The sequence below is a fragment of the Kogia breviceps genome, chromosome 4 (assembly GCF_026419965.1).
Source record: "Kogia breviceps isolate mKogBre1 chromosome 4, mKogBre1 haplotype 1, whole genome shotgun sequence".
Taxonomy (NCBI): Eukaryota; Metazoa; Chordata; class Mammalia; order Artiodactyla; family Physeteridae; genus Kogia; species Kogia breviceps.
The window spans coordinates 166,171,057-166,183,520 of NC_081313.1; the positions used below are offsets into that span (position 1 = coordinate 166,171,057).

The following is a 12,464-nucleotide window of genomic DNA, read 5'->3' on the forward strand; positions in this document are numbered from 1 at the left end:
AACAAGGGCTGCAAAGCACCTAGCCCGGTGCCTGCCACATAGGCGGCAAAATGCCTTTCAATCCTCCCTCTCTGCCCACACAGTAGTGCTAGTCACATCCTGCTTGGCATCCAGAACCTTCTCGGGGGGGGGGGGGGGGGGGGGGGGGGGGGGGCTAGCCAGGGACTACAACTCCCAGGATGCACCAGACGGAGAAACTGGCCAATCAGGAAGCTCCGTCTCACTTCCGGGTCTCCTCACTTAGCAGCCAGAACTTTGGTGACGGCAGGCGCGGTGGGTACCGACGGGGTCAGTGTTGTGGGCTGCCCAGGGTTACCAGATTTTAAATAATCGTAATGTGTGGGCTGGAGGTGAAGACCGTTGACATGTCCAGGCTGCCTCGGGTTCCATCTTCAGCCGCCAAGTGGGGCGGGTCGCCAGGTCTCTTAGCCCGTGGCTAAGAGCCCGGTTTCCTCAACGGCCTCGTCATCCGTTGGGTCGAGAAGGAGCGGTTGTCCGTGCGGCCCCAGGCAGGGCCGGTGGTCAAGGCTGCTGAGCACATTTCACGTTGTCCTGATCAGGTTTGGGAGCCTGAGGACTGCGGAAACTTTGAGGTTGCCTCTGGCTCCATCTTCAGGCCCCAGCCTCTGGCCCCCTAAGGCCTGGGGCTCCTCACGCGTGTCACGCCGAGGAGGAGGACTTGGCCTTTAGAAGGAGAACTTAAGGGATAATAATCGCTCCTCAGGGGGAGGGCCTGGCCTCCGGGCCTCTGGCCCCGGGTTAGTGCCTAAACTGCGTTCCGGCCTTCAGCCTGTGAATTTGTGAGAGACCCCCTATTTCCTTGGCCCCCGAGCCTGGTCTCCACTTCCCACCTCCTGGGGAATCACTGTTTGACCAGCCTGTCCTTTCTCTGAGTGGTATCCTGACTGAGCTCCCTGGGGAAGGCTTGACCAGCTCTGGCCCCGCTCTGGTCCACTAGGGGCCCCTTGCCACTCTGGCCTCTGACCCCACCCCACCTACGGGCACCTGAGGGCCCTGGATAACCTGACCCCAGAGTGGAGAGGGTCTACTTTCTTGGGCATTTCTCCATCCATTTAGTTTCTACTTACCTCTTGGTTTTTACTTGTGTTTTATTTTTACCTTCATATCTTTAAGGTTCTTTAATTGCACCATCCCCACCTTACCTCCTTTATATTTTTTATCATCTTTCCTTTCTTCTCAAACCTGGATCTTTGGCTTTGCCATACCCAAGTAAGATAGCTGCCATTACATTTTCAGTGCTAAGGGCTTGTAGGTGGATGTGAAGTATAGTTTATTCATTGTCTGGAGATGAAAAAATTTTATTTCCTTTACAGTGGCTCTGAAGTGAGTGAAATAGGATAAATTCCCCCGACTCAGGAAAGGCAGAGGCAAGGAATTGATTTCAAGGTTAGTTTGTTTTCAGTTTTTGGACAAGCAACCTCATGCGTAACTGCCCACTTTCTGGAGCTGTGTGCACTAATTGTGGTTTATTCAAGTTATTTAGAGATATTTGAATGGCTAAGTTTAGTTTCTAGTGAATCACCTATAAACATCTCTATATATTTATATCTGACACAATTGGCTAAATATATGTACTTTATATATAACATAGTAACATGTTGATTTACACATTTCAGCTAAATTAAAATGTGTATTGCCCTAAATCCCAAAGCTAAAATAGAAGTGGCCATGTTGCCATCTTTGTAGTCAAGGAATTATAATCAAATCTTATTTTAAGCTTTACTATGTACTTAAAGAAACCATGTACGGACACTGTCATTCAAGCATAAGTTAGAAAAAGATGCTGACTTACATAAACAAAATTAGAGAAGATCTTATATGAGATTGCTAAATTGTAAGGTAGTTTATAAGTGCTGAGGCTTTCTGAAACGGGGACATCTGCATTTCCATTGTAAGGGCCCCATCTTGTGGATATGGTTTGATTAAAGAAGACACCGCATCCTAAGAATTCCAGTTACAGGTGTTTTCAGTTGGAAAAATATTGATTCCTTCGTATGTTAGAATTCTAGCCATTATAGTCTCTCTAAAAAGACTATAATTTCACAAATATTTTAGTTCTGAAATAACAGATTTTTCCTTTCCGAAATACTGAAAATTTAAGTATTTTTAAAGTATACATAAATACTCCTGATTTATACATTGTTTTTGTTTCTCTTTTAAAATCAGATGTTTGACAATAATGTTACCAACCATAAGCTAAATGTGGAAGCCATAATTAAAAATATTAACACAATTTCTTTGGAGTTGAAGAAAATGAAAGGTAAGTATGGAATCACTGAATTAAAATGTTTGCATGTCATTGTTATAAAATAAATAGTAGAGTCAATTTGTGCTTCTGCTGGGGTGTAACTGAATTTTGCCTACTAATTAGGATTTTTCTATTTCTTAAGAAATGCTTACACTGTAATATGAACTAGATCTCTGAAGATGCATTATGTTTGAGCATTGACCTGGAAGTTAGCAGACTTGAATTTTCATCCCTGAATCCATTAATCATTACTAAGCCCCTAAAGTTCCCTCCAAGTCAAAACTTGTAAGTTTCCTTGATTGTGTGAATTAATGGTTCTAGTACGATTAGATCTTATAGGTTATGATGGTTAGTCACTCATCTTAGAGACATATTCTGTAATTTTATCCCAGGCATGTAAAATTTCCATGATTGAATATTTCACCTATTCTTGACCAAACATTTCCTATGTTGGGAAACTCTCTATATCACCAGTCAATCTATTCCATCTTAGACAATTCCTCTTCATGGACTAGGTGAAATCTTTTTCCCTATTTCTTTCATCCATTGGTCCTATTTCTAACCATGAAAACCACTGAATATGTAGTGGTTATTCTTATGAAAACCTTTGGTATTTAAAGACAGTCTCTTTGTCAGTTATGAGACCTTCCTACAAGTAACAAAATACCAATATTAACATGGCTTATACAATATGGAAGATAATAAGAAGATCCAAGATTGGGCAGCCCTAAAGCTAACTCAGAGTTTTAAAGACTTCGTCAGGTACTAGGTTCTTTCCATATTTCTACTCTGTTATGTTCACTCTGTTTGTCACTTCTCATGGTCATTACCTGCAGACATGACTGTATACAGACACTGTCTCTGCCTGTGACTCTTATATAAGCCTTTCTCCAGATCCCTCCAGCACATTCCCCTTTCCTTTCATTGGCCAGATTTGTGCCACATGTGTATCCTACAGCAGCCACCACCAAGGGGAACAGACCAATTTGGACCAGTCAGGACTTACTGCTGGTGCTGGGGAAAGAATCACCTCAAGTGCAATCAAGTTGTGCCCCCAGGAAGGAGAGGGGAGTGGCTGTTACTTAGGCACCAAATAGTGAGTGCTTGTTATGCTTTTCCTATGTGTTCTCCCAAGCATTTCCCAGACTTTGATCTGGGAACACTGCTGTCTCAGAAGATGTTAGTAGATGGTGTGCAATAAAAACGGAGTCCATCAACTGATGATCAGATAAGTTTGGGAGGGGCTTTATGCTATATAATTCTCTCACAAATTCACAGTACATATTTAGAGAGGCTCTGAGGAGTCTGATATGAAGGAATTGGGTTAGCTCTGCTTAATTCATCATCTCTCAAAACCAATCTAAACACTACGGCAAGGATTATGTTTCTAAAATGTAAATCTGCTGAAAATGCTTGTTGGCTCACCATTGTCCTCAGGATAAAGTCCAGACCTCCTAGAATGGACTGTAAGACCTTGAGATTAGGCCCTGCCTACCTCTCCAGTCTGTTACCTCATTCTTTATTCCCTGTACGTTCTGTGTTCCAGTCACATTGAACTATCTGCATATCTACACATTTGCTCTCTTTTGTGCCTGTGCCTTTAACACATGCATCTCCTCCTGCAATGCCTACTGTTGCACCCCTACGTCCACCCCACCAGGTTAACTGCTACTTATTAGTCAAGGTTACTTACAGTGGAAAACTTTTTTTTAAGCCAGTATATCATCTCTTCTACCTTTTCATATTACCTATCACACTGTATTGTAATTGCATGTCTACTTACTTTTCCTATCCCTGCTCATCTGTAAGCTCCTTAAGGGTATTCCTAGCACTTAACACAGTGCCTTCATATAATAGGCTCTTGAAAAACATTGATTAAATGAAATAATTGGTTCCGGATGCTTGCACTCATGTAAAACAATTAGAGAAGCTTTAGATTCTTCTCAGACTTTACTATCTAACTGTTCTGGTTTGGGGATTATTCTTTCATGAAGTAAAATAAAATAAATATGATCAATGTGTTTCTGAAAAGTTGTGAGGTAGGGCAGGCAGTGAAGATACAAGACTTGTAGAGCTAGACTAGGAAGGTAGACTTATGGTAAACAGGGAAGATTAAATGAACACTGTTACCCCCACTTTCTCCCAAAAGTAATAATATCAATAGCTAACACTTATAGCATTTACCATAATCCAGATACTCTTCCAAGAGCTCTACATAAATGGACTCAATCATCATAACAACCTTATGAGGTAGGAAGTAATACCATTGGAATTTACAGATACAGAAACAGATATAGAGAGGTTAACTAACTTTCCCAGAGTTACAACTAGTTACAACTAGTTGTAACTAGTTACAACTAGTTACAACTAGTCACTGGTAGACCTGAGATTTAAATTTAAAGTCCTACAAGTTGAGGGAAAGAGTAGTACTAAAAACAAGGGTCTTAAGACAAAGTTTACATATTGAGTTACAAGACCTGCAGTGGGGAAACCACTTGGCTACAAGACATTGGCAACCAGATTTATACCCTCAAGCAGATTTTTCTTTCAGGAATCTGACCAGCCTAAGAGAAAAGACTGATAGCAGAGGTTCCTTGGACAAAATACCCAACCAGATCACCCCACAGTATAGACCGCCATGGGCAAAGAACTTCCAATTGTCTTTTTAGTACCATAGTCTTAAATACGAGCAGACAAGTATGGAAAATGGATATTTGAGGAAGGCATCTAATGTGAAAAGCAGAGGCAAAACCAATAAGTAGATTCAATCAACGGGGAAGAAACAGACTAAACTCCAAGAAACTATCATTAATATCCACAGAGAAGTAAGAGAAGATGCTATGTTCATGAAAAAGGAACAGGATACTATAAAAAATATTTAGAGAGCAAAGTTAAAAGTGTGACATAGAAATAAACTCTGGAGAAGTATTTAAAGATAAAATGAAGAAAATTCGAGTATAGAGCAAAAGCACAGACAAGGAAGTCCAACATGCAATAAATAGGAGTGCTAGAAAGAAAGAACATAGACAATGGATGGGGAGGAAGTCATTAAAGAAATAATATGAGAAAATTTTCCAGAGATGAAGGATATGATTTTTTACAATGAAAGACCTCATCACAGTAGATTGAAAATAGACCCATACTAGAAAACAATACTATGAAATTTCAGAACACTGGAAGAAAAAAAGATTCTTAAATCTTCTAAAGGGAAACAATGATTAAGAATTAAAATTGTATGAAATATCTCCATAGAAACACTGGAAGCTAAAAGAAAATGAAGCAATGCCTTTGGAGATCTGAAGAAACATGATGTCCAACCTAGATTTCTATAGCCAGTCAATCTATTAAGCATTCGTGTAGAAAGAGAAATTTTCAGACATAAATTTGCCCACCTCAGGAAGTTACCTAGGTTGCATTCCACCAAACAAAGGAGTAGACCAAAAAAAGAGAGACCTGAGATTCTGGAAAAAAAGGTATTCCACATAAGGGAGGGGTGAAAGGAGACCCTAGGATAATGGTGAAGGGAGTTCCCAAGATGTGAGCTGTACAGCAGTCCTAGAGAGTGTCAGTCCAGACTAGAGCTGATCAGATGGCTCTAGGAGAGGAGAGGCTTTCAACAATAGAATAGTCAAGGCACTTGACTATACTGAGAGGAGATTTACCCAACTGCAGAAATTTGGGATATATCCATGATAATTAAGCAATGAAAAAAACAATTATTAACTGTGGTTGGGTGGTAGCTTGCAGGAAGGGAAACATCATGTAAGAGTCAGCTGTAAAGATTATATAATCAAGAAAAATTTAAACATTAAGTATTGAGCTAAGAAAAATTGTCCTCAAGTACGGTGGGGGAATGGGTATAAGTGAAAAGACCTATATCTTAATCTTCTGTGATCAGAAGCAAATAGATAATACCTAAAATTGAAAAAAAAATATGCATGCCATTTAGAGATATGGAGGTTGAATACCACCCCTCCCCAAATAAACAAACAAACACAGAAGAGAACCACAAAAACAACAAAAACAAAATGGGCTCCAAAAAAGTTAAAAGTGCGGGCTTCCCTGGTGGCGCAGTGGTTGAGAGTCCGCCTGCCGATGCAGTGGACGCAGGATCGTGCCCCGGTCCGGGAAGATCCCACATGACGCGGAGCGGCTGGGCCCGTGAGCCATAGCTGCTGGGCCTGCGTGTCCGGAGCCTGTGCTGCGCAACGGGAGAGGCCACAACAGTGAGAGGCCCGCGTACCGCCAAAAAAAAAAAAAAAAAAAAAAAAAAGTTAAAAGTGGTTGCCTCTGGGGGAATAGGAACTGCTATTTTTTGCAACATGCCTTATTTGATTCTTTATACTATGTGCATGTATAACAGATAAAAATAGTAACTTTAAAAATACATAAATTTGCATAAGTCAGATTGCACTTTAGTAAGATAACTGACAATTTGAGCTAAAGAGCCCTTCTAGTAAGTTTCTATATCATGCATATTTTGTAGTATATAAATTTGACTCTAAGTCAAAATTGGGCACATCTAAATTGTGGTTTGAGCAATAATCACTTAAAAGAAAGCTAAATTAAGAATTAGGAAATAGCTCCTTAAAGTGATAATAGTTGCCTATGACATATGTGCTACAATATAGTCTTCTATTATTTTGTTTTACACAGAGCTCTCCCAGTTACTGCTTTGTGACCTTACCCTATGTTTTAGTCATCCTGTGAAGACGGATGATGTAAAGGAAACAGAAAGAAACAACCCCCTCTTTGAAGAGTCTAAAATGTCAGATGTATCTCTTGCTTCTAACAGTTTTTTAATCTGATTTTTTATTTATTTGTTATGAATTTATAACTTTTTATTGTTGAATTACATACCTAGGAGAATCGAGTTTACTAATATGTTTAATATAATAAAAAACAAAATAAAAATATGTTGAGTTGTAAAGAATCATTTCATTTTCTGGAAGGCTATTATTTTCTTGTTTTAATGTTTCAAGGAATGGCTAATTTATTTCATTAATGGCAAGAGTATGACATAGGAAATTGGCCATGAGGCACTGCTTATCGTTTACCCTATGTTTGAATTTGGCTTAGGTTGAAAGAGAGTTACTAAATTATATATGTATGGTATGAGTTTATATTAATCAGATCTCTCCTGGTAGCAAGTGCCAAAAGCAACTCAAGCTAGTTGAAGCATTTATTGGGTCATGTGACTTGGAAGTCCATGGTTGGGATAGATTTCAGGGCCTCCACTACTAATTCATCAGATGTCTCCATCCTGGTTCTGTTTCTGTACATTGGCCTCATCCTCTCCTATTAAAAGCTGATTTCCTCCATATGCCAGGTAGAAGGGGGAGAGGTATGGTAGACAACTCCAGGTGTACAGCATTATATTTTGGGGATCCCAGAGAAAAGAGATCTTCTCTGTCTCAGTGTTTAACATTCTAGAGAAAGATCCTGATTGGCCCAGCTTTGATTAAGATGGGTCCTGAGCAACTGTGTTTGGTGAGGCTGGTATCATATTCCAGGTCTGTAGCAAAGGAGAGACCCCACCAAAAGAACAGTGTTGCCATGGCCTGAAGAAGGGGAGAAAGAATGCTAGTCATAAAAACATCAGATACCACTCACTTCAGTCACTGAAGTGGAATAGGTTTTAGTTTTAGGATACCTTTATTTTAAAACTTCCTAATTTCTGTCCCTTTCCACCAATGAAAACTTAAAATAATAAGCGTTTACTTTGTAAACATAATTCACTACTCTGTAGTTGCTTTGAAATCTACCATGTCCTTCATTTTAGATGTTTTTGAACATAAAGTATAGAATACCATGAAGCAAGACACAAGGTCAGCAGAACTTGTAGTTTTTTCCATCCTCATTACCCAGCACCTAGCTCAGTACACAGAATAGGCATGACATAAACGCTTGTTGAATATCTTATTGAATAAACAGGTAAATGAATGCAAGATTTTCAGCTTTAGAATTCCTGAGTTCTGGACCCTAATTTGAGAACTTCCAGTTTCTAAGGATGAAGTTTTGTGAAGCATCCTTTTTATCATCATTGATTAAAAGTCTCCACATGCTCATTATCTTAGCAAATCATGCCAGTGGTCTTTCTATTAGCTCATGAAAGTGAAGATGCAAGATATTCTTTGTGACTCAGAAAACTTGTAGATTAAACAGAGAAGCCCAAAATTTTTGTTAATAAAAGTTGTGGGGACTTCCCTGGTGGCTCAGTGGTTAAGAATCCACCTGCCAATGCAGAGGACACGGGTTCAAGCCCTGGTCCGGGAAGATCCCACATGCCACGGAGCAACTAAGCCCGTGCGTCACAACTACTGAGCCTGTGCTCTAGAGCCCGCGTGCCACACTTACTGAAACCTGCGTGACACAACTCCTGAAGCCCGCGTGCCTAGAGCCTATGCTTCACAGCAAGAGAAGCCACCGCAATGAGAAGCCCGCACACCGCAACAAAGAGAGGCCTCTGCTCGCCGTAACTAGAGGAAGCCGGCATGCAGCAACGAAGACCCAACGCAGCCAAAAATAAATAAATAAATATTTTTTTAAGTTGTGGAATAACAACCAAGGCCTCAAAGGGGAAAACTTAACTAAATGCGAGGTTTTCATTTTGTGAAATGCCTACTACTTTTTGTTAAATGATATATGTGGGTTGAAGGAAAGAAGTGAATTGCTTTGAAGAATTTATAAAGCCTTTTGGGGAAGGGTGAAGAGAGGGCTTTATGACAGTTGTCAGGGGGATATAAATAGAAAAAAAGGTATCTAATTGGAAAGTCTGATCAAATTTTTCCATGTATATATACATTGCTTTTGCATCTTCGCAGGTAGACTTTGATAAAAATCTACATCACTTGACGCTTTTGGAGCTGGGTAGGAGTGGAAGAGGTAGGGTGTGGGTGTCGGTTGTGATTAAATTAAATCCGGGTATGTATATGACACCAAAGCCTCATCTCTAAATTTAAAATGTTTTCTTTTGGTATTTGTCGCTTACATTTGCTTTAAAACAGAAGAATAATAGTGTGAATGAAATAAAGTCAATAAAGTTGTTTTAGGAACCAAAAAGTGAAGCAAAAGGCAAATTAATTTTAATTCCAGGAAGTTATCCCAACTGCATTTATCTTTTTCATTAAAAAAGTATACAGAAATCTCCCCAGCAAAAACACCAAATAAGTATGAAACACTTTTGAAGCCTCTTAAATTATTGCTCTTGAGAAATTAAATTTTAGTAATTTTCAACTTATACATATAAAACTGATGACTGCTTTGAATGGTAAAGGATTGGCTATTTTAAAAATCAGTTTTACGTGTTACCAAAAGCTATTACCATTTCACTGTTTCGAAACTTACCCCAAATTGTTTCTGTAGGTATGTAAACTACTGTACTTGGAAATGGGTGTTCAAATACACATCTTTTTAAAATGAATTATTACAGTGCACTACTAGACTTCAAGTGTGAACATTATTACTCATGCACTTTGCAAATATTGAAGAAGAATAAATAAATTATGGGATCTTTGACAGTCTTCATTTCAAACACTTTCTTAAGTGAAAGGACAAAACCCTTGTGTTCGTGTTGAGGGGTTCAAATCAGTCCTGAGTGTTTGACCGTTCACCAAGGTTGCTTGATCTTCCCAGGCTGGGACAGAGGCAGGAGGAAGGTTCATTTGCTTGGCTAACTTGCTAGGGATAACCTGCAGAATACGTCAATGTGCACTGGTATCTGGAACCTCGGTTCTTCCCATCAATGAGCAGAAGTGGCATTTTCCTGAAGTAGTCGATAATATCTGATACAGACAGAAAGTCCTGAAGGATTCAAAATAGGGAGATAAATCAATATTGGACTAGGTAGTGTGAATTTCACTCTCAGTTTTTTTTTAATCTGCATAATATCCTACCTTTTGAAGTATGAGGATTATGGGGAAAAACATGTAAAATTTGGCAAATATTTTAATGATTTCTGCTATAGAACTTTGAAAAAAATAATTCCTCACCAATATCCAGCAACCCTTGAATAAAAGACAAATATGTATTTAGGTATATATATTTTTAACCTCATATAGGGAATTATATATATTATAGAGAGAGAGAGAGGGAGAGAGGGAGAGTCTAATTATGATAGCCTTACCTTAGGATCGTTCTATCTGTGGTTTGATTTTGGTTTTTGTATCCCTACTTTACTCTAAATCACGAACAATGTTAGGAGGTATAAGGAATCAGGAGATCAGACAGCATTGCCGGTGTCTGAAGATGCATAATAGTTCCTTCATGATCTCTGCCGTGTCCCCACTGCCACCTCCACACTCACTTGCTCTGTAGCAAGTCTTTGCATCCATTACCTGAATCACCCTATCCCTGATGGTCAGACTGGGAAACCCCCATCCATCCATCTAGATATGGGTCAGAGGTCACTTGGTACCCCAGACAGAGTTATGCACTTCCTCCAAGATTACTCTGCTAGGTGCCTCCCTCCAGGGCAACTGCAATGAGTGGTTTGTATTTGTGTGTTTCCACACTAGACCAATAGAAGTCCTGGATGACAGACATCTCTGCTTCTGTAGGACCTATGCAGCTCTACCCATGCTGAACCAGTGATTCAAACATGTGACCAAAATCATGTGGGGTTTCTTTTTCTACTGGTTTACACTGCCATAACTTAAAAATATTTGGAGTAAAGTGGAAGTTATGGGTAAGTTGTTTCTCATTCTGGAAATGTTTGATTCAGCTGATCCTCTTGGAAATTTGAACTTAAAGAACATGTTTGGGGCATTAAGTTTAGCTATAGTTTCCTTTGCAAAAAGCAGCCGGGAAATGTTTCCTTCACACCAGTTGTGATAACTACCCCCAAAGCGACTAGCATAAACCTTGGAAAAATAGAGGAAAATGTCTTTGGCAATCTGGCCACCTTCATTGGCCTTACTTCCATTTTTAGTAAGCAATGACCCAACTCATTTTTCCAGATATCCATTTAAGACACAGCCCTATAAATACACTGTAATCTTACGTTAAAATTATGTCACAGAGGTGACTTAGTTCGCCTCTGTGTCACAGAAGGGACTTGCCTTTGGCACCATCTAACTGGATTTTTAAAAATTTAAATGCTAACATACATATATTTTTTAAGTTACACATGTGATTTTAGACTAGTTGAAATAAAAGATATAAGTAGCAGAGGTAGATACTGTTACCATATTATTTCCTTCCAGTCAATGAAAGGCTTCACTAATGTGACTTAACTCTAAAGTTGCCAGGCAGTATGGACCCCAAAAGAATGCTACAGCAAGGTTCCATGTAGGTAGGTATGCAGAGAGGCATAAATAGAGAATTGGGGGAAATTTTACAACTAGAAGTCCTTACCTCTTTCCCTCGGAGTCCAGTTCCCAACAAGTAAACTTGGCTTTCCTCCTGATAACGGATCTGGATGTTGTAAACTTTATCTTTGTACAACACCATGAGGACATATGGATTGGTTATTGTTTTTCTAGAGCTGTCTCTAACCAGGAAAGTGCCATCCTAAAAGGATAAATTCTTGTTATTATGGGAGCAGCAAAAGTCAATACTCCTGTTGCCTGTGAGAGCAGTAGACAAGCCTCTAGGGATCTGGGAACCTATCAGTTGACAATTCAGTGAACATTTAGTTCCCCAAACAGCTGCAGTCCCTTGTGGCATGGATTTCTTGGTTGTCAAGAAAGAGGCAGCAGAGATTATGTTAGAGAAATTTCCAAATTTCAAAGAGACCTCTCTGAAGTCTCTTGATGAAAAAGGAATTTCTTTTTCAGTAATAAAACAAATGAGTGGATAAAGGGCCAGCAAAATAAGGACTTTATTGGTTAACTAAAGATATATCTTCCTACTGCTGAGAGCTATTTTCCTAACTCTTTCTTTTCACAAAGTCAGAAAACACCCAAATTCCTAAGAAATTTACCCATTTTAAAATCTCATGGTATCCAGATACAGTGTTTCATCATCAAACACCTGAACACAATCCAGTGTGGACCATCTGTGTTCTTATCTCCCTTTTTTTCCTGATATTTACCTAAATAGTATTGTGATTCGTCCTGTACTTTAACATTTCATTCCATAAATTAGCTACATAATATTAATACTATAAAGATCTAATATTAAAATAAAATGAATTAGGAAGGACTCATTTAAATTACTCCCTCCTCTGTGTATTGAATCAGGATGGTTCTAAATA

General features: G+C 39.2%; 2 protein-coding genes across 5 annotated transcripts in view; one reads left to right on the forward strand and one right to left on the reverse strand.

The window, feature by feature from the left end:
- Positions 1–233: 233 nt before the first annotated feature.
- C4H5orf58 (chromosome 4 C5orf58 homolog) lies at positions 234–7,138 on the forward strand. 2 transcript variants are annotated; one of them, XM_059062187.2, is made up of 4 exons: positions 234–273; positions 1,335–1,407; positions 2,188–2,281; positions 6,926–7,138. In XM_059062187.2, the coding sequence occupies exons 3-4, from the start codon at positions 2,188–2,190 to the stop codon at positions 7,075–7,077; spliced, it is 246 nt and encodes an 81-aa protein (XP_058918170.1). In that variant the 5' UTR covers positions 234–273; positions 1,335–1,407; the 3' UTR covers positions 7,078–7,138. The 2 variants fall into 2 exon arrangements, with proteins under 2 accessions (XP_058918170.1, XP_066888399.1); XM_067032298.1 differs by having other exon boundaries at positions 262–288.
- A 2,195-nt stretch (positions 7,139–9,333) lies between these two features.
- The window catches only part of LCP2 (lymphocyte cytosolic protein 2), a 45,237-nt gene continuing 42,106 nt past the window's right edge, over positions 9,334–12,464 (reverse strand). For all 3 annotated transcript variants that reach the window (XM_059061915.2, XM_067032296.1, XM_067032297.1), the window contains exons 20-21: positions 11,624–11,779; positions 9,334–10,072 (exon numbers count right to left, since the gene is read on the reverse strand). In XM_059061915.2, coding sequence (XP_058917898.1) covers positions 9,950–10,072; positions 11,624–11,779 — 279 coding nt within the window. In that variant the 3' untranslated portion in view covers positions 9,334–9,949. The remainder of the gene's footprint in view (positions 10,073–11,623; positions 11,780–12,464) is intronic.

Coding starts and splice junctions, on each gene's coding strand:
- C4H5orf58 (XM_059062187.2), top strand. CDS start 2,188: ATGTTTGACAATAATGTTACCAACCATAAGCTAAATGTGGAAGCCATA. Junction 2,282..6,925: donor GGAGTTGAAGAAAATGAAAG/GTAAGTATGGAA, acceptor TGTTTTACACAG/AGCTCTCCCAGTTACTGCTT.